This window comes from Hemiscyllium ocellatum, chromosome 8, assembly GCF_020745735.1.
Source record: "Hemiscyllium ocellatum isolate sHemOce1 chromosome 8, sHemOce1.pat.X.cur, whole genome shotgun sequence".
Lineage (NCBI taxonomy): Eukaryota > Metazoa > Chordata > Chondrichthyes > Orectolobiformes > Hemiscylliidae > Hemiscyllium > Hemiscyllium ocellatum.
In genome coordinates this window covers 89,316,549-89,339,609 of record NC_083408.1, presented here as the reverse complement: position 1 = coordinate 89,339,609, position 23,061 = coordinate 89,316,549, and the positions used below count along the sequence as shown (strand labels likewise).

Here is a 23,061-nt window from a genome sequence, read left to right as displayed (position 1 = left end):
AAAATATCTTTTGACTAACATCCATTGGGCAGTGTAACTTCCTTGGTATCACGTGAGAAAAGGAGATGGTGGATCCTTTCAGATCATTCCCTGAGTAGATTAGTACCAAGACAAAACCTGGCTGTTGCTGAAAATTTCCTCCCAGTTAGATCCTTCTTGCAAACTAGGGTCTCATTGCCTCTGTATGCTGTCCTTCAGATGGCTGCAGTGGGTAGACATCATTGCTCACCTCTTTCTTGAAAGTATCTTTGCGAGGTAGGTCTGAAAAGAGATGCAGTGGCTTTTGCATCATTTCATTCCAAGCAGTTTCGTAACACAGCTCTATGCACTGTTGTCTGGTACATACACAAAGATTTAAAAAAAGAGCTGTTGTTGGAGGAACATCAACTCAGCGAAAACATTCTTCGATTTGCCTGCAACATATTAGTCTTCCTGTACAGACAGCTGTTTAAGTGTTGCAGGTTCGCACATTTCAATGTTCAGTAATGCCTGCTGAGGGACACAATAGATCCTAGGGCAGCTGCTGCAAGGACTCACTGGGAAAAGAGCATAGTCTAAGGCTGTACAGGACATTTCAAGGCTGGAACCTACGTAAAATTGCTCAGGCAATATTCAACCACAAATACTTCACCTGAAATGCAATTGTAGATTTGACCTGTAAGGCTAAGTGCTGTGAGGCAGTTTACTGAAATCAGTTGATTTCTATAACACCAAATGTAAATATCAAATTTGAAATGCTGTGTAATGTTGCCTTTACATATTTCATGATGAAAGTATATTTTTAGAAAAGTTTTAGTTATAACGAATATAAAAATCATGTACTGTACTAGAACCTGGGAATATTTGTGCATGGATCATTAAAGGTGGCAGGACCTTTGCTTTATAAATAGAGATATCGAGTACATGAAGAAGGAGGTGTACATTTGTGTACTGGCAATTGTGTACAGTTCTCAGTGCCACATTGTAGGAGGGATATGAACACACGGGGAAGAGTGCAGAAATTCTTTACAAGAATGGTTCCAGAGATGAGGAACTTCACTTGTGTGGACAGATTGAAGATGATGGAACTGTTCTGTTTGTTAGTGAGACCATGGTCTGGACTCTGCGACGACTCAGAGTAACTTCGTCCTACTAGTTGGGCTCTTTAGCATTCTTCTCAGGAAATTGTGTGACAAGAGAGGCAGAAGTGCTTGCCAATGTCAGGACCTTCCAGCGTTCCCACTGCTGAACACAAGGCTGCTCACTCACTTGGAGGAGAAAATGCTCGATTTGGCCAGAAAAGGCCATGACGGCTCAAGAAAGAACAGAGAAATATCAATACAAACTGCCCACTAAGCATCGTTTATGTTATTCTGTTCTGCTCTTCAAGTAATGTCGCTGCTAACTCCATTCTGAATCTGCACAAGCTTTTATTCCTCTTCCACAATGAATTCCATCTTTTATGCAGGTACTAGCAGCTCCTAGCAAACTGCTGCCACAAGAGGCCAACACCAGAGACCTTCAGCTCCTTGAGGAAGCCAGTAAACCCTCAGAGGATGGATGTGTTTCACCTGCATATGTGCAGAGAGAAACAGAGTTAATATTTTGAGCCCAATATGACTCTTGCTCAGAACTGGTATCTATTCTGACTTACATGTTGGGAATTTGTACCATTGAGTTTCTTGGGAAAGAGAGAAGAATTTTAAGTGAAGTGGGAATAAGATGAGTTGGGCTCATAATGAGTTGCAAATATATGGAAATAAAATTACTGCTGAGAACATAGAACAGTACAGCACAGTACAGACCTTTGGCCCTCGATGTTATGCTGACCTCTTATCCTGCTCTAAGATCAAACTAACCTACATACCCTACATTTTACTATCATCCATGTGCCTATCCAAGAGTCGCTTAAATGTCCTGAAATGTCTCTGACTCTACTGCCACCACTGGCAAAGCATTCTATGCACCCACTGCTCTCTGTGTAAAGAACCTACCTCTGATACCTCCCCTAAACCTTCCACCAATCACCTTCAAATTATGCCCCCTTGTGATAGCCATTTTTTGCCCTGGGAAAAATGTCTCTGGCTATCCATTCTATCTATGCCTCTCACCATCTTGTACACTTGATCAGTAGTGATATTCTGAATTTACCATGTAGAGCTCAAGGTGAACATTACAAAACATTTCCTTGGTGTCTAGATTCTGATTTTTAGAAAATTCTTGTGATATTCTTCAAATTTTCTTGCCATTGTCCATGTCATGCCTGAGAGGGGAAAAATTTGCACTGTTTGTAATTTCTTGATCATTCACATCATTAATTGTTAAATTATGTTCTGTTTTAGTGACAGAATAGTTATTACAAGGGAAGATCTAACATCTGAAGCATTTTGCAGATCTACATATCTTTGATGAAAGAATGGTGATGTTTGTGGGGAATGGTTTAGTATGTAAAGCCTTAAGTACTTTTTTGAAGGGCTAATTGATTCCACTTTGTACTCTGGAAAAGTCATTTTTGTTCATTGAAAATTGCTTTGTGTCACAAACTATTGTGCACTGTTTACATTGCTGTTTTTGGTTTGGTTTTGTTCAGATCTCCAGCATCATCAGTTTCATTTTACTTTATCTATTTATATGTTTTTCTTCAAGTTACTCTTATTCTTTAGAGACATTTCAAGTGCTAATCAAATTTAAACCCAGTCTTTGCTTTCGGGACTCCAGCTGTTGTCCCATTCAGTGTAAGAGCTTTACCTTCAATAGAATGGCACTTAGTCTTTGTGTCATGTACAACTTTGTTAAATCTATTCTAAACTTTGAAAAATCCATTCCAAGTGCAATACCATAGTCTTGCTAATTTCAGGCCCTTGTATTACGATCACCCTCGTTCCCTTTTCGTCAACAGCATGCCTGTTTATTTAACGTACTGACCTCACTATATAAGAAAACAATGAAATGAAACATTATTTAAAAAGTAAAACAAAATATGAAAGAGTAGTGAATGCATCAAAACATTAAAGCCTTGTAGTTCTGTGAGTAGGACACATTGTGACATGACTGAATTGATATGTTGCAAATTGCTGTCCATCATGTGGTAGCTAGCCAGTAGTCGGTCAAGAATTAGTGATTGAATATTTGATCTTTTATAAAGGTTTTATGTAATATCTTGCTCCTGCTACATTTTAGGAGTGTTGTACACTCTGGAAAATTCTAGACTAAAAAATTGCTACTTCTGCTTTCCTTAGGTAGATGTTGGAAAGATTTTGAATTTAGTTTCCTCATTATTGAAATGTTATTGAGGCCAGTTATAACTGAAAATTTAATGCCAGATAGATTCCTGATTTAAGAAAAATATGATAGCTATAATCTATCTCTAATAGACTTATCTTTTACAAAGAAAACTTATATGTCATTTCTTGCTTGTGACTGTGAAGCTACACAATATGTGTACAGGAATGGAAATATACTTCACATGATCACTGATGATCTTTTTAAAAAAAAGTGAATGGTTTGCATGAATAAAGTACTTCTCAGTAATATCCCAAATACATTTTGCACAATTATTTACTACTTGTTTTACGTAGGAAAAACCTTACAGCCCTTTCAATGTCAGTGAGATAACAGAGATACAATATTTCATATTTTGTGAACATAGCAGAAATGTTAAACATTTCACGGCACAGTAGGATTTTCTGTTAGTGTTTCCTGGCTCTTTGCTAAGTGACTGCCTTCAGTCTGTCTTTCACAATGGAGCTGATATTGGCATCAAATTTTGAGTTTATTGATCAATCTAAGGTGAAGAAATAAAAAAGATCACTTTGTATTTCCACATTCTGACAGGATACTGTTGCCTATCAAAATATAGTTACATCTAGAGGAGGTGTTTAGGATTCCAGCTGATGTTATTACTGAAGCAAGGCGGACCTCAAACTTAAATCTGGCTTGATGAATTTTTTTCATCAGTTTAACGAAGTGGTCTGCAACATTAAAATGTTGTAGATTTAGGTTTAACATAAAACGTAGGTTTATTACCCAGAAAAATATCAAGATTAAAATACAATAAACTAAACTACTTGCAGGTAACACGAATGTGAAGGCTTTGAAATACCTGGTAAAATAGAAACTTATTAATCCCAAAAAACCTCCCTCTGCAGTACCCACGCCACGGACAATTCCCTTCTGTTTCTCATCTATAAGGCCTAATTTAAATGTGGTTTCAATGACCCATTTTTGAGAATCTGATATCCTCTTCCTCCGGCCTTCATACAGTTGAGCTTAGAATTTCTCAGGTTCAAATAACTCTTTCAAAGTTTTAACCGAAAACATCTGGTCTGAAAATCTTAAACTAAACTCCTTAGGCTGAGGTAATCTCTTTCATAATGCTCCGAAAACTAACCCTTTTCTCAGAAGAAACGGTTTTACACATCCGGCTTCAGCCAAGATTACTTCAAACTACCCCATACTTCATCTATAAAGCTTCCCCCTCCTACCCCCCAAACTATCAGTGATATCCCTAAGCTCAAAAAGTTTCCAGAAAGTTTAATTTGAAAACTTAGTGCACTACATTGTTTACTTTGATTACTGGTAAATGTAGACAAATAGAATAGAATCCCTATAGTGTGGAAACAGGCCATTCAGCCCAACAAGTCCACACCAACTCTCTGGAGAGCAGCCCACCCAGACATACCCCCCACTTACTATCCCCATAACTCTGCATTTCCCGTGGCTAATACACCTAACTACAAAACCCTGCATACTATGGGCAATTTAGAATGGCCAATCAAACTAATCTGCACATTTTTAGACTGTGGGTGGAAACTGGGGAAACCCATACAGACATGGGGAGAATGTGCAAACTCCACATATACAATTGCCCGAAGGTGGAATTGAATCTAGGTCCCTGCTGTGAGGCAGCAGTACTAACCACTAAGCCACTGTGCCATTCCAAATCACCATTGTTCTTCAGGAAGTTTCTCCCTAATACTGTGGTTTAAAATGAATCACCATGGCTGCAGAAATAATTATAAGTTGAACCTTACATTCCTTCAGACACACAGAAAATATGCCACCAGTTCCAAATTTAAAAATCTAAAATATATAAATCACATGCCTTACATCATAATCTGTACACTGCATAGCAGTTAGGTAAAATATCTCCGGGGGGATGTTAGAAATACCTTTGGATGATCAATAGTGCCTGACAGATCAACAGTTAGTGCATCACTTTGAGAATAGCCATCTTTTGCAGTCCATGTGCACTTTTGCCAAAGTATGATACCTCTAATCCTCTTTACCAGCTGGGAGATCTGTGAGAACATTTTTGCATTACATCAGCTTCTAATAGTTGTCTTCCAGCACTGCCAATTCTATTTGCAATCCCCACAGTATGCAAAAAAATACTTCAAGTTTGAGTTGAAACTTATGGCAACTGAGTTTAAACAGAAGATTCTATGTCAGAGTATGTAGCTTTGTACACTGGCTTTGAGAAAGGGCTAGCAATGAATACATCACCAATGTGACTCAGTACGTGGTACTCGGAATTAAATTTGACTTAATAGAAATTTCACTGTTTGGAAATGATGCTAAGTGGGGGCTAACTGATATTCACAACATTGATAATTAGTGATTCCCACCTACCATCAAGGCCAGAAGAAGCAATTTCTACACTAGAAATGAATGCTATTAACATGTCAATGCGCATATACTGAAACTGGATTTCTGCCAAGTATGTTGCAGGGCAACATTTATGTTTATAAAGTAGAAGAAGATAAATGTTGAAACCAACACTGTCCATTTTCTATAGGAAATCATGCCAAACTGTACATTATTCAGTCATAACCAGTGCCACCAATTGATTGCTACTTGTTTCAATAACTGAAGGAATGTTAATAAAAGAGAAAGGACTGATCACAAAAGAAATGATGCTGTTGTTATTAAACTAACAGATTTGTTAGACAAACAATTCAATCCTTGTCAGTAACATCAGTATTGGCGGAGGGTATTGGAGTAGTTGTATTTGGGTCAGTCCATGGATGCATAGGAAGAACCTTTACGTGCTGTCATATTTGTGGTTCGACTGCAAAAAGTAACTCAGAAGAGTCCACAGCCCAAATGAAGAGAAGTGGTAAGAATGAAGAGGGGAGAGATTCTTACATCTATTTGGCTCCTTCTTGGAACAGTGCAGAGAAGGTGGAGATGTTAGCAATTGTTGAGAATGGATGATGGAAAGGTAAGGATGTAATATAATGTAGGATGTAAGGATGGAATTCAATGTAGCTAAGTTTGAGTCCTGAGGTCATGTTGCAGTTGTATAAGACTCTGGTCATTTGAACATGCCACCAGTGGCCTGGAAATCTCATGTTCTTCTATGTTACCCACTTTTAATGGAAGCAATCTCAAATAAGTTGCATTATTGCCTCATAATCCTCCCTGCTTAGGTTTCCTTGTTGTTTTCAGCTTAACTAGTGCTTAATGCCCTGAAAATAAAGATTAAAATCTTTTGAGGACGAGGAAGGGGAAATCCCATACAATTTTCTCACTTGTATTTTCTGTTTCTGAGATGGCTACCAGGCTAAGAACTTCTCATTATTAAAGAAGTATATGAAATTGGGAAGTTGCCAAATGCTGTCACTTGTGTGGTTTTGTAGGCACCCCTTCTTTTAGTTGGTCTACCTCAGATCTCATAAAGATCTGTGTTTGTCAGTGAAATCTGTGCGTTAATCAATTTGAGAAGAAATTTAAAGTAATTAAATGATTTAACTGAGCTTTCATGATTTTTTTTAAACATGGTGAAGACTATAGAGCTTTATTTCATCTCTAATAACCTTTCACTTCATTGCTTATCTATTATCCTTAAATCTATCCTTAAAAATATTCAAGGAGCTGCTTCCCACCAAGAACATTTCAAAGACTCACTTCCCTTTGTGTGAAAAAAGAATTTTCCTCAACTGTCTTAAATTTATATCCCCTTATTTTTAAGCAGTGACCCCTCCTTCTACATTCACCACATACAACCTGCGAAGGCCCTTCAGGATTTTATATGCTCCAGTCGAGTCACCTGTTATTTTTTGGAACTCCAACACATGCAAGGCTGGCCTGTCCAGCATTTCACCATAAGGCAATCCATCCATTTTAAGCAATAGTCTCACAAGCCTGCTTCAAACACATATCCATTCTTCCTTAAATAAGATCACTGCTGTGCACAATACTCCATATGTGTTCCTACCGATTTCCTGAATAACTGAAGCATAACCTCCCTGCTTTTATTCCATTATAAATTCTCCAAGCTCTCTTTCTATAAGACTGATGCCTACTTAGTTAACTCTTTTCTTCATTTTTAATTATCTACAGAAATTCTTACAGACCATTTTTATATTTCTGGCTAGTTTTCTCTGTTATTTTAAGATTTCCCTTCTTAAAGGATGTATGGATAAAGGGTGGTGGGTGGGTTGGCATGAGTTGGTGATCGGGGGATATTGGAGTTGGGTGCTATGGATTGTTAGGTATAAAGCATGGGAAATGGGTGAGTGGTTGTGAGGGGAGAGAGCTAGAGGATATATTTACCAAAAGAACTGGGACGGTCAGTTGTCATTCTCAAGTCCCAGAGTGTGGAGGTGCTGGTATTGGACTGGAGTGGACAAAGTTAAAAATCACACAATGCAAGGTTATAGTCCAACAGGTTTATTTGGAAGGATAAGCTTTTGTGCATTGCTCCTTCATCAGGTAGCTAGTGGGGCAGGATGATAGGACACAAAATAGTCCCATAGAACACAGGAAAACCTTTTAAAAACCTTACTTCGACACTTGGCATTCACTGTGGCAACCTCCAATTTGAGTTCTTGGGTGGTGGGCCCAACTGCATCTGGATACTTCACCTGAACAAAGATTTGGCAGTTTAGGAGACTTTTTATTTTAAGGTTGTCTTGGTTTGCAGGGAGAATTCCTGACTTCTGCTGTCTGACTTGGGGAGTGAAAACCCGGATAGTTATGCAGCTGAACAGTGGCTTGTAAGTTGGTGTCAAGATCAAAGTGAGGCCAATAAAGATCCCTATTATTTCTGAGCAAAGGCCGGCAGGCACACAATTAAATGCAGAAATACAGAAGTTGCTGTTGGAGTTATACTGCTCTGCTGTTAGCATTCTGAAAGTGGTGTTTTTCTGTATGTCACTATTAAAATTCATTGGGTGGCATAAAGCTGCTGTTTTTGCACATTGGCTATGAACTGAATTCGACCAATTAATTAACTAATTAAATTCTCACGAGACCTGGCCTGAAGTAACGCAAGGAGTTATTATGGAGCCACACAGAGTTAATTAAGGTTGTGTTGCCTGTCAAAAATCCTTTCAATTAAGTGCTAATTGTTGATTATTGTCAACTAACCCTTTTTAAAATGTTAACTTTATTTTACTTTTCTAGCTTTTTTCCTCTCTCTCAATTTCTCACTTTCCTTCCCTCCTTTTATTTTTCTTTCTGTACCTGATTGGCTATTAGCTTCACCTATTCTAATTTATACTCCCTTCTTGGGCCTGGGTTAAAAATCACATGACACCAGTTATAGTCCAACAGGTTTAATTGGAAGTACTAGCTTTCGGAGCGCCACTCCTTTGTCAGGTGGATGTGGAGGGCACAATTGCGAGGCACAGAATTTATAGCAAAAGTTTACAGTGTGATGTAACTGAAATTATACATCGAAAAATACCTCAATTGTCTGTGGAGTCTTTCGTCTGTTCAAATACCATGATAGTTTCACTTCTTTCATGTGTAAATCACAAAACCCTTTTTTTAAAAGTTGCATTCTTAGGTTAACTAACAATTGGTGTTAGCTAGACAATATGTTGAAGGTGTTAGCCCCCTGTGTTCTCTGTCTATGTCATGATGTTTAGATTGATTCTAATCTAAAAAGTGAGGTAACAGAGTTTTACATGAATTCACGTAGTTTTTGAGAAAAGTACAATGTAACTCTGCAAGTACAAATTCACCCCACAAAATATATGTGTATGTGTGCATGTGAATCTTTGTGTCTGTCTGTCTGTGTGTGTGTGTGTGTCTGTCTGGGTTGGGAGGGTTGCGACTGTGAGAGAGAGTGTATATGTGTGTGTAGTGAGTGTGGCGTGGTCTAAGTCTTTGAGAGGATGCATGTGTGAGTGTGGAAGTGTGTGGTTGTGTGTCTGTAAGGTTGTGTGCGAGTGTCTGCATGCTTGTCTGTGTAAATGTGTGTCTGTGTGTGTATGTGGGTGTATAGTGCAATGGTGGTCATCTGTAATGTGACATGAACCCAAGGTCCCAGTTGAGGCCCTGCCTGTGAGTATGGAACTTAGCTATCAGCCTTTGCTCGGCCACTTTTCTCTGCTTGGAGTCCGCCTTGGAGTATGGCCACCCGAAGGTCCGAGGTCGAATGTCCTGGACTGCTGGAGTGTTCCCCAATTGGGAGGGAACACTCCTGTCTGTTGATTGATGTGCGGTGCCCATTCACCCGTTGCCGTAGCCTTTGCTCGGTTTCCCCGATGTACCATGCCTTAGGGCAACATTACCTGCAATATATAAGATAGACAACATTGGCTGAGTCACATGAGTACCTGCCATGTACATGGTGGGAGATGTCCCCAGGTGTAATGGTGGTATCCATTCCACACTCTGACACGTCCATACAACCCTGTCATGGTAGGCGCTGCAAGACGTGTCAGAGTGTGGACATGGATACCACAATTACACATGGGGACATCTCCCACCATGTACATGGCAGATACTCATGTGACTCAGCCAATGTTGTCTATCTTATACGTTGCAGGCAAGGATGCCATGAGGCATGGTACATTGGGGAAACTGAGCAAAGGCTACAGCAATGGATGAATGGTCACCGCACAACAATCAACAGACAGGAGTGTTCCCTCCCAGTTGGGGAACACTTCAGTGGTCCAGGACATTTGACCTTGGACCTTTGGGTGGCCATCCTCCAAGGCGGACTTCAGGACAGACAGCAGCGAAAAGTTGCCGAGCAGAGGCTGATAGGAGAAAGTGAGGACTGCAAATGCTGGAGATCAGAGCTGAAAAATGTGTTGCTCGAAAAGCGCAGCAGGTCAGGCAGCATCCCAGGAGCAGGAGAATCGATGTTTTGGGCATAAGCCTTTCTTCAGGAGCAGAGGCTGATAGCTAAGTTCGGTACCCATAGGGAGGGCCTCAACCGGGGACCTTGGGTTCATGTCACACTACAGGTGTCCACATTGCACTATACACACACACAGACACACACAGGCACTCCTATACACACACATACACACGGACACACATATACACAGACACATACACACTCTTACAGGCACACACAATCCCACACTTACACATGCACCTCCTCAAAGACTTAAGACACTCTGCACACACATATACACTCTCTCTCACACTCACAACACCCCCCTCCCCCAACCCAGACAGACAGACACATACACACACAGACAGACACAAAGACCCACATGCACACATACACATATATTTTGTGGGGTGAATTTGTACTTGCAGGGTTACATTGTATTTTTCTCAAAAACTGCATGAATTCATGTAAAACTCTGTTACCTCACTTTTTAGATTAGAATCAATCTAAACATCATGACATAGACAGAGAACACAGGGGGCTAACACCTTCAACATATTGTCTAGCTAACACCAATTGTTACAGTTAACCTGAGAATGCAACTTTTAAAAAAGGTTTTGTGATTTACACATGAAAGAAGTGAAACTAACATGGTATTCGAACAGATCAAAGACTCAACAGACAATTGAGGTACTTTTCAATATATAATTTCTGTTACATCACACTAAATTTTTGATATAAAGTCTGTGCCTTACAATTGTGTCCTCCACAACCACCTGATGAAGGAGTGGTGCTTCGAAAGCTAGTGCTTCCAATTAAACCTGTTAGACTATAACCTAGTGTTTAACTTTGTATACCCCAGTCTAACACCGGCATCTCCAATTCTTGGTCCTGGTGCAGTTTATTTCACAGTCCTTCAGTCTGTTTAAGGAAGTATACGCAGTTGGCTGCCCTGTTTACTCAGGTCTCAGATGTTCAGTTGCTGCAGTGCTTTCAACTTTCAGCAATTTGCGATGCAAAACACCAGCAAGGTTGAATGGGCCAGGGAAGGTCCAATTATATCTGATGTGGTTAGATTCACTCCTAAGGTTAGCTATTGTCCAAATTGCAATTATTTCCAAACATGCTATTTGTGTTTAGTTTTGATACACTGCAGAAAAATTTGACCAATGACTTTGCCAATATTTATCTCTGAACCAATGTCACTGAACGTATTACCTGATCATTATCATATTTTATTTTGTGGCGCCATTCAAATTGGCTGCTGTGTTTCTGACATTACCTCAGGGACTGCTGTAAATTATTTCATTGTCTGTAAAGGGTTTTGGGCGTCCTGAAATTGTTAACAATCCTAAATAAATGCTAGTCCTTTCTGGGTATTGTCAATGAGTTCTTGAATGAAAGAATAACACCGAAGATAATATCAAAGATTCTATGGAATCTCTTGATTTTTTAGGAACCAGTTTACACCATGTTGTTACCAAAATATCCTGCTCTTGGGGAGGATCCTATCATTAGCTCTTAAACATTCTAGAGAATATTCCTGATAATCAGGACTCGTTCACATGCTGTTTGTGTGGCAGAGATCTTTGTGGGCTGTGTTTTGCATACCAGGAGCAAAATCCTCTTGCTGCAATATAATGTCACACTAACTATTCCTTTCTGTACATGGTTTATTGTTCATGAAGGGAAGTCATATAGCAAGAATTAGTTTTAACTCTTATTACTGTCAATTTAGCAAAAGACTGTTGTCTCATTTGACTCTACATTACATAATGTTGAATGTACATTCTTTGAATGCAGTGAATTTAATTATGTAGAGTGTGGATTTGTATTAAGTAGAAAGTGTGTTGGTCAGATTATAAATTAACCTGATAATATTGTGGATTTTGTTTTGCACATATGAATAGTAATTATACCATGTGGAGATCAATATCCACAATACACTTACTTCCAAATCTAGTCCAACAAATGCATTATTGAATGACATGCTATTACCAAACTGTACTGTTTTAACTTGTAATTGTTTGTTTACATTTTATAGAGACAAGCTTCTTACTTGGAAATGCTCAGATTGTAGACTGGCCCATAGTGTACAGTAATGATGGATTTTGCAAGTTATCTGGATACCATCGTGCTGAAGTAATGCAGAAAAGCAGTACCTGCAGGTAAATGGAATGTTTTATTCTTTATTTGTAACATGGTTACACAGGCATACTCAATGAGGTGCTGCTTACTTGTTTCACTTGGATTGTATTTTTCTTTAATGGAAGAAAGCTGATGAGGTCATCCATAAGATATTTTACAGTTGGTGGAATAGAAAGCAACCCTTCAGGATCACCAGCAAATAATACATGGTACCAGTGGAAGCATACCCATGGCTTGGATGTATTCTCAATTCAGTGATACAGGTCTATTTGCCTTGGTATTGCTCGTATGCTATTATTATAGCACTGCCACAGAGGTGCTTTACTATAGCAGTTTAAGAAGGGAAACCATCCTTTGGTATTTTTCATTTGACAAATCAGTTATGAACCATTAATGGGTAACAACGTTCTGGAGTTATTGCTGGACTTAGGAGCAGTTCGGCACTGGAGGGTCTTATCTTCTGTATCTTGCTAAGTGATTGAAATTTATCACAACATGTTATTGTTGAGTGCCATTTCATTAGTCTTGAACACACCAATGCACTTGAACATTATCATGTCATAACATTCATAAAACTCTGTGAGACCTTAATTAAATGCTTGCCTAAAATTCTGAGTAAAATTCTGCAGCCTTTTTACTGCTGCAAATGACGTTCTATAAGCGCAAGGCTACAAAAATCTTAATACGAGTTTGTTTTATGTTCTCAAAATTAGTTTACAGGCTGACTATTATTAGGCATCAGCTAAGTGGCATTTTTGCCTTGTTTTGTGGAGGGTTTCTCTATGCAAGGCTGAGCAAATTTTCTTGAGGTGTCTTTACAAACTTTCTCCATTGTCTATACATCATGCTCTTATAGTATCCTGCTTGTCTATTCTCCCATTTGTCGTAGGTGGGAATTCTCATCACTGCCAGGCTATCTTGGGATTCATCTTGGAAGCTTAACTGTGCATTCGGTCAAACATTGGCAATCTTGCGTAGTCCTACACTACGCATGTGGTGTTCCTGGGCACGACAGGGCAACTTTGTTTAGTATGGCCAATTCACCTAAACTGTGCATCTTTCAACTGTGGGAGGAAACTGAAGCGCCCAGAGGAAACCTGTGTAGACACAGGGAAAAAGTGCAAACTCCATACAGACGGTCACCTGAGACTTCAGTCAAACCCAGGTCCCTGGTGCTTCACATCATCTCGGACAAAGCAGCCCACTTGATTGGCATCACATCCGTAATCATCCATTCTCTTCACCACTGATGCTCAGAAGCAGCAGTGTGTACCATCTACAAGATGCACTGCAGAAATTCACCAAAGATCTTTAACAGCAAACCCATGAGTAATTCCATCTCAAAGGACAAGGGCAGCAGATACATGGGGACACCACCATCTGCAAGTTCTCCTTCAAGCCACCAACGATCCTGACTTGGAAGTATATCATTGTTCTTCACTTTAGCTGGGTCAAAATCATGGAATTGCCTCCCCCAGGGCATTGTGGGTCAAACTACAGTACGTGGACAGCAGCAGCTCAAGAAAGCAGCTCACTATTACCTTCTCAAGTGCAACTAGAGATGGACAATATATACTGGTCCTGCCAGCAATGCCATCTCCCATGAATGAATTAAAAAAAACCCTGAAGCTAGTGCCAAAACTAGGAGAACTGTCTCACAGCCTAGTCAGGCAACAGCTTGACATAGTCATACTCACAGAATCATACCTTGCAGATAATGTCCCAGATGCTGTCTTCACCATCTCTGGATGTGACCAGTCCCACCCGCAGGATAGACTCAGCACAGGTGGCAGCAGATATATGGGAACACTACCCCCTGCAAGTTACCTCAAAGCCATTCACCATCCTGACTTGGAAATATATTGCCATTCTTTCACTGTCACTGGCTCAAAATCTGGGAATTACCTCACTGAGGGCATCATGGGTCAATTTACAGCATGCAGATTGGAGTGATTCAAGAAGGCAGCTCACCACCACCTTCTCCAGGGCAATTAGGGACAGACAATAAATGCTGGCCCAGCCAGTGACACCCATGTCCCATGAATGAATAAAGAAAAACTCCTTCATTCCCTGCCTACCAAGAATCTATCTACCTCTGTCGCCAAGCAAGACTTATTGTAAACATTATTGAAGGATAAAAGGAACTTGGTTTGTACCCTGAGAGATAATGCACTCTAAATTGGAAGAAATTGATTTTGTTTAATCTGTGCTAAGTTTCTTTTAACAATCAATTTATTTGCTGACGATATTCATTGATTTACCTTGGTAAGCTTGTAAATATAAAATGACCAAAATGAGACAAATAATTTGAATCAACATGGTACTTCTGTAATGCTTTCAGAGAGACTAAAATAAACTGAAATGAAAAGAAGAAAAGCAATAATCCATTGCATGCTCACTATACATGATTCTGGAATTAATTTAGAGACAATTATAAAATACACTGCTTTTGCTGAAAGAAATTTAGGGTAGAACTCAAAGAAGAACCTTGGTTCACTGCTCTCACTGAAGCATAATGAGGCAAATTTATTTTGCTGGTATGGCTGAGTGACTCTGTGATTAAGCAACAGGGTCACTCCTTTCTGATTGCAGACTGTGATAATGGAACAGAAGTCTACAGGGAATGTGGTGAATTGTTATTCTGTAACTGTAAGTCCAAGTTAGGAACATAACATTGTAAATTCAGTACCAATATTATAACACAGATTGCTGCAAAATGTGAGACTTGAGTTTGTTCATGCTTTGGTAGACATTAGATTTAAGTATGTGAAAACTCTTCTCCATATTGTCAACAGCATGTTGACTCTATGCACTGGAGGGCATAGGTAGTGTCCCTTTGTCACTTTGCAGGACAAAGTGGGTGACCCCCTGACTGATGCCTCAGTAGCACCCTGGCTGGCCGACCTGAAGTGTCTGGACTGGTTGCAATTGACCTGCAGAATTTACTGTGGTCAACATCCTGTAATTAGGTGAGTCCCTTGAATGACTTTCGTCTCCCTTCACCCTGCCAAAGATCCTTCTCCTTAAGGTATTGTCCTGGTTTGCGTTGCAGCTCAGACATTGGTGGCACACCGTGCCATCCATTCCCTGTCTGGCTGAAACATTTACTCCAATGTTATCCACTGTCACAAGCTGCTCGCTTCTCTCTTGTGATAAGCCACAGAGGCTTTCTTTTGCGCTAACAAAGAAAGGTGACCCACTCAGCCTGTACCTAAAGTGAGTGAGTGCTAACAAACAAAGAAGCGTAAGATGTGGGGACTTATGTCAGCATAAAAGCATGGTACAGATGCGTGGCTGTCCCTGCATGCAAAGTGACTTGGCAGACACATGTAAGTTGTAGGTATCCAACATCTCCAAAGCCAAATGTTGAAAGGCTAAAGTGGTGTCTGAGTTGGTCCAAGAGTAGGCATGATGATGTGGTGAGGCTGGTGGTTTGTCAATGCCAACTTGCCAAATTTTAGAAGATGGTAATCGAGGGCCTGCAGAGATATTGTTCTATAAAAGCAGTTGCTTGATAGTTGAGGCAGGCATTCAGCAAGCGTTGGCCACCAGATAGCCACTTTAATTTATATGGCAGGAATTTGTACCATCCAGTTCCTCAGTGGAACAGTGAAGTGGGATGTAAATAGGTTGAGCTAAGGCTTTAAATAAGATGAATGAAATAAGATTGTCTACACTCAAGGGCAGTTTCAGCAGGAACAATTTAAGGTTTGAAGGGGAAATAAGATAAATTTTTCTTGAGGTCAAGAATCTGTTTATTTTTCATTCTCACCTTCTTTATCATGATGTCGACCTTTGCTCTTGCCACATCAGTAAGGAGAAACATCTGCCCACTGTGTCTATCTCCACTTCAGATATTCAGTTATCTTTGTAAAAGCTTAACCCCAGCAATCCTAATATCATAATTCTTACAGGAAAGAACATTTGGAGAATGATTCATCTGATACCTTGGCTCTGACACGGGAGCTAGCTGCCAAAGATGGAAAGTCACCTCGGTCAACTTCAGTTCTATTGTCGAAAAAGAACACCAAACTGCCTCTCAAAATAGTGTCCTTGGTTTGTAACTACAAGAAAGTCTAGAGTAGGAAAAAGAAAGGCCGATTTCGATACCCAGGACTCAACAGAAACCTCAATGAATTCTTTTTACTTTGGAGTTTGATGTATAAAAGGAGATAGTTCATTTGTGTTACACTCCATTATTCATGGGGATTACAGTCACCAGGAAAGGATTCACTTCAAAAGATTAATCAATTTGGGATAATTTATGTAATTGGGTGATCATATTAGTGTGTTGAAAGTCTTAACACATTATAATATTCTAGGATGGACACTGGATTAAGGATTAGTCCTTATTTGAAGGTAAGAAGTGAAAAAAGAGTTAAGTAGATTGTGGCTAACCTTTTTAACCAACCTCAATGTCATGGATTGAGAATGTTCTTTGCAATGGAAAATTCAATGACTGTTAGTTGGAATTGTGTTATGGTTGAATCAAATGCCCAGAAAAAGCATTAGGAAAATTGATAACTTACTTGTAAAAGGTAACGTGAACTGTGGACAATTATCTCACACTATGAAGTGCAGAGTCAGGTGACTTCTTTTGTGGTTTCTGTACAGACATGAATTAAATCATGTCTGATGAGAGAAAAATACTGTGGATGCTAAATATCTGCAGATAAAAGGAAAATGAAAGTGCTGGAGAGACTCAGCAGGTTTCGCAGCATCTGTGGATGGAGAAACAGATTCTTCTACAGAACTAAATAGGGCTGGAAAATTATTATTTATGTTCCTGATGAAGGGGGGAGGTGGGGTGGATGAAGATAGTGAGGGTGCCCTGAGCAAAACACAAAGGGATTGCTAATAAGAACACAAGAGCTAGGAGCAGGAGTAAACAATTCAGCCCCTTGAACCTGTTCCACCATTTGAGGTGATCATGGCTGATCAACTTTTCTGTCACTTTCCATAACCCTTCAACCAGTTCCCAATTAAAAATCAGCCAATGTCTCCTTGTATTTAGACAATGTTCCAGCATCCACCATGCTCTGGGGAAGTGAATTCCACAGATTCATGACCCTTTGGGAGAAATAATTTCTTTTCATCTCTGTTTTAAACCTGCTACCCCTTATCCTAAATCTGATCTTCATGCGAAAAAGTTATTAAGGATTGCTTTAGATAATCATAAATATGTTGGCTTTGCTAAAAGAAAATTGATACAAACAAGGCATTTATGAGGAGAGGGGTGCAGGTGCGTGGAGAGAAATGGTGTCATCTGATTGTAGCACAGTGTTCATGATGTCAAGTGGTTCAATTCAATGTTGAGTTCTGATAACTGTAAAGTGTTCATTGGAAAATTAAGTGTTATTTCTGCCAGCTATCTTTGTCCTTTACTGACAAGCTAGCCTGAGATGGAACTATTAGTGTGGGAGCAAGAAGGTATACTGAGTTGACAAGCATCTAGAAGTTTGGAGTCATTCTTGTAGACAAAGGAGACATGTTTTACAACATGGTCAGTCTGCGTTTGATCTTGCCATTGTGAGCAGTGAATACAGTAGATTAGATTGAAAGAAGTATATGTAGATCATTCCTTCACCTATAAGGTGTTTTGGGGCCCAGGATAATGAGGAAGGGAGAGGTGAAAAGGCAAGTGTCTGACTCTGTATATCATTAAAATGTTCATATTCTTTCATTGACCTTTCATTGAAGAGTATTAAGAAGCAATAAGGTGACTTGGGGAATTTTATGGGTCCTGTTGTCAGTTATTTACAGAATCTCAGATATAACCTTGATTTCTGTTTGAAATCTAACAAGTGCCATGAGAAGCCATTTTAGCGCAGGAAGATGTGAATGACCAACATTCAGTCCCTGTCACGTGACATTGGCTGATGACATCAGATCTTGTGTGGACAATGGAAATCCTGATTCTGTGGTAACACGATTGACTTGAGATAGAAGGTACTTTGAGAACAGCCCAGTCTGGTCAGTCTGGGAGGAGATGAGATCTGAAGACAATAAGGAAGCCATCTGTGCCTGGGAAATGGGTGAAGCCTGTCTCAAAATTTATCCTTGGGAGAAGATTGCATCATTTAAGCTGCAAAATTATAAATCTTCACTCCAGGGGCTCAACCAACTTTGGCTGGGCAACCAGAAATTTCTTTTTGTTTGGGGGGGTGAATCATCGTGAATGTGTCACCACCAATATTCGGAGCATTAAGAGGGAATCCTTCAGGCCTGCAATGTTTTACCTACCATCTTGTGAACTTGTGAGAATTATTTTCTTTTTCTTTTGTTTTCTGAGACTAAACTTTAGACGTCATCATTTTTTGTGGTGTGTATTTGGTGTGGAAAAGCAATGGGCGTTTGTTGTGCTTGCATGTTGTGTGCTGTGAAACATAAGCATTTATCCTTTCATTTGGTTTAAGTGTAAAAGAAAGCCTGTCTTTCTGAAAAATCAAAGCATGTAAGGGCTTAAAATACTTCTTCTCTAAAATATTGTTAGGCTCAACTGAGAAGAGAGAAAAGAAGGAAATTTTCTCATCCATGTGTAAAACCCATAACAATTTTAATGTCATATGGTTCTGAGGTTAATGCAAATTGAAAGCCCATTGTAAAGAAGCAGAGAGACAAGAACCAACACTCCAGAGACCTGCTAAATCCTAGGTTGGGTTTTGAGAACTTAGACTCAGATTTATATATCTGAAAATAAAAGATATCGGCATCAGTAAAGGTAATCATAAAACCGTTGGATTGTTATAAGAACCAAATTGGTTCCCTAATCGGTTCAGGAGGTTAAAAAAAACTATCCATATCTATTCTGGCTTATAAGTGATTCAAAACCGCATCAACAAAAATAGAAATTGCTGGAGAAATTCAGCAGTCTGACGGCATCAGCGAACAGAAAGCAATGTTAAAATTTCAAGTTCAGTGACCTTTCTTCAGAACAAGACTGCACCACTGTGGATGAATCTTAATGTAGCCTAGCAAGTTTCAAACTTCAAATAAGAAATACTGGTCTTCACAGTGACACCCTTGTACTGTGAAACAATATATATTATGAACTTTGGTCACATTGTAATTTGTACCAGAGTGGGGAAGCAGCTTTCACACTGCATCAGCATTTATTGGGACACTGAAAATGCTCTTCAAGGTAAATAAAAAATGGGGTTAGGAAAATAAATGAATGCCACAGACTCCTTTCTTCTTGCCCATGATCCTGCTGAGGTTGTCTCTCTGAGTCTTGTTGCTAGCTGTTGAATGTTTCTCTCCTGCTGTCTGGTTGTTTCTGGCCACTCAGACTGTCTCCCACTGACCAGCTCTGCTTCCTAATCACTTCCCACAGACAGACAGCTGACTGGCAGCTTGCAGAGGAAGTCTGGGAGTTAAAATATCTCATGCCTGAAAACAATCATTTTATATTGCTGCCCTCTCCTCTACATATTTTAAGACTGTTTGATGTTAAAATGGGCTCCTGTGTTAAACTGTATTCTGTTTCTAACTGTCAGCCATTCTTCCTCTCTTCTCCATGCAGGACCATAGCATCAACCTGACATAGTCATTCTTACAGAATCAGACGTTACAGATAACACCCCAGACACCACCATTACCATCCCTGGATAGGTCCTGTCCCACCAGCAGAACAGACACAGTACAGGTCGCGGCACGTTGGTATATAGTTTAGATTAGATTAGATTACTTACAGTGTGGAAACAGGCCCTTCGGCCCAACAAGTCCACACCGACTCGCCGAAGCGCAACCCACCCATATCCATACCTTTACCACTTACCTAACACTACGGGCAATTTAGCATGGCCAATTCACCTGACCTGCACATCTTTGGACTGTGGGAGGAAACTGGAGCACCCGGAGGAAACCCACGCAGACACGGAGAGAACATGCAAACTCCACACAGTCAGTCACCTGAGGCAGGAATTGAACCCGGGTCTCTGGTACTGTGAGGCAGCAGTGCTAACCATTGTGCCACCGTGCCGCCCACAAAGTTGGGAAGGAGTTGCCCTGGGAGATCTTGACACCGACTCCAGACCCCATGAAGTCTCATGACTTTAGGTTAAACATGTACAAGGAAACCTCTTACTGGGTACCATATAGTGTCCTCCTTCGGCGAATGAATTGGTACCTCTCCATGTTGAACAACACTTGGAGGAAGCACTAAGGGGGGCAAGAGTGCAAAATATACTCTGGGTGGGGGATTTCAATGTCCACCACCAAATGTGGTTCAGCGGCAGCATTACTAATCAAGCTGGTTGGGTCCTAAAGGATATAACTGCTAGAGTGGGTCTGCAGTGGGTGGTGAAGGAACAAAGATGAAAAAACATACTTGACCTCAGATGCAGACGTATCTGTCTATGACAGTGTAGGTAAAAGTGACTGCCACACTGTCCTTGTGGAGATGAAGTCCTGCCTTCACATCGTGAATAACCTCCATCGTGTTGTGTGGCACTACCACTGTGCTAAATGGGACAAACTTCTAACCAATACAGCAGCTCAAGACTGGGCATCCATGAAGCGCTGTGGGCTATCAACAGCAGCTGAACTGTACTCCAGCACAATCTATAATCTCATGGCCTGGCACATCCCCCACTTAACCATTACCATCAAGTGAGGGGATGGACCCCGGTTCAATGGAGAGTGCAGGAGGGTATGCCAGGAGCAGCATCAGGCATACCTAAAAATGAGGTATCAACTTGGTGAAGCTACTGAACAGGGCTACTTGTGTGTCAAATGGCATAGACAGCTAATGATAGACAGAGCTAAGCGACCCCATCATCAACGGAACAGATCTAAGCTCTGCAGTCCTTCCACATCCATTCATGAATGGTGGTGGACAATTGAACAACTCACTGGAGGAGGAGACTCCACAAATATTCCCATCCTCAGTGATGGATCAGTGCAAAAGATAAGGCTGATGCATTCACAACAATTTTCAATCAGACGTGCTGAGTGGATGAAGAATCCTGACCCTCCTGTGGTTCCCAGGATCACAGATATTAGTTTACAACCAATTTGATTCCACGTCACATCAAGAAACAGCTAGAGGCACTGGATACTGCGAAGGCAATGGCCCCTGATAATATTCCGGCATTGGTACTGAGGACGTGTGCTCCACATCTCGCTGCTCCCCTAGCCAAGCTGTTCCAGTACAGTTACAACACTGGCATCTACCTGATAATGTGGAAAATTGCCCAGATATGTCCTGCACACAAAAAGCAGAACAAATCAAACTGGCCAATTACTGCCCAATCAAGTCTACTCTCCATCATCAGTAAAGTGATGGAAGGGGTCATCAACAGTGCTATCAAGCAGCACCTGCTCAGCAATAACCTGCTCAGTGACACCAAATTTGGGTTTCGCCAAGGTCACTCAGCTCCTGACCTCATTACAGTCTTGGGTCAAACATGGACAAATGAGCTGAGTTCCAGAGATGAGGTGAGAGTGATAGCCCTTGACATCAAGGCCGCATTTGACCAAGTATGACGTCAGGAAACCCTGGCAAAACTGGAATCAATGGGTATTGGGGGCAAACATCCGCTGGTTAGGGTCATACCTGGCACAAAGGAAGATGGTTGTAGTTGTGCAGAGTCAGTTATCTCAGCTCCAGGCCATCTCTGTAGGAGTCCCTCAGGCCCGACAATCTTCAGCTGTTCAATCAATGACCTTCCCCCTGTCATAAGGTAAAAAGTGAGGATGTTTGCACAGTGTTGCCAATGATTGCACAGTGTTCAGCACCATTCACGACTCCTCAGGTACTGAAGCAGTCTGTGCTGAAATTCAACAAGATCTGGACAATATCCAGGCTTGGACTGACAAGTGGCAATAATATTCGGGCCACACAAATGTCAGACAGTAACCATCATCGATAAGGAACACTCAAAACCATCACCTCTTGCCATTCAACAGTATTGCCATCACTGAATCCCCCACTGTCAACGTCCTTGGTGTTACCATTGACCAGAAACTCAACTGGACTCACCACATAAACACAGTGACTACAAGAGCAGGTCAGAGACTAGAGATACTCCTCAAAGCCTGTCCACAAGGCACAAGTCAGGAGTGTGATGGAAACACCCTACTTGCCTGGTGTGTGCAGCTCCAACAACACTCAAGAAGCGTGACACTATCCAGGAAAAAGCATCCTGCTTGATTAGCACCACATCTACAAACATTCAAACCCTCTACCACTGGCACACTCAGTAGCAGCAGTGTGTACTATTTCCAAGATGCACTGCAGAAATTCACCAAAGATCCTTAGACAGCATTTTCCAAACCCACAACCACTTCCACCTAGAAGGACGCAGGTACTTGGGAACACCACCACCTGCAAGTTCCCCTCTAAGCCACTCACCACCCTGACTTGGAAATATACCACCGTTCCTTCACAGTCGTTGGGTCAAAATCATGGAATTCCCTCCCTACCAGCATTGTGGGTCAACCTTCTTGGACCTGTTACATTGAACCTCGGATTAAGGATGTGGAAGATAAATTATTGATACCCGAGCTAATTATAGAAGGCAGCTCACCACCACCTTCTCAAGGATTATCAATGCTGGCCAGCCAGCGATGCTCAAGTCCTACAAATGAATAAAAAATGAGAAGTTATTTGTCTTATTGTATCTGTGGCAGTTCTTTAAAAGTACAATCACTGCTCTTTCCCCATAGCAAAGAAGTGTTTCCATTTCAAATATTTGTGCGTTTTCAGTTTTGTTTCCAAGCAAAAGGGCCACTAAACTGGTAGTATCTACAGCCATCCTTTGTGTTTGGTGAGGCTGTGCAGGCTAAACTAAGCTACGTCAATGCAGAACATATGATTAGGAGCAGACTGCAAACACTGGCCAATGAATCAAGAC

The 23,061-nt window shown here is 40.7% G+C and overlaps 1 protein-coding gene across 1 annotated transcript in view; it reads left to right on the top strand.

Annotated features, from left to right (window-relative positions):
- kcnh5b (potassium voltage-gated channel, subfamily H (eag-related), member 5b) overlaps window positions 1–23,061 on the top strand; it is a 313,820-nt gene that overhangs the window by 35,535 nt on the left and 255,224 nt on the right. The window contains exon 2 of the mRNA XM_060828544.1: window positions 12,102–12,225. Coding sequence (XP_060684527.1) covers window positions 12,102–12,225 — 124 coding nt within the window. The remainder of the gene's footprint in view (window positions 1–12,101; window positions 12,226–23,061) is intronic.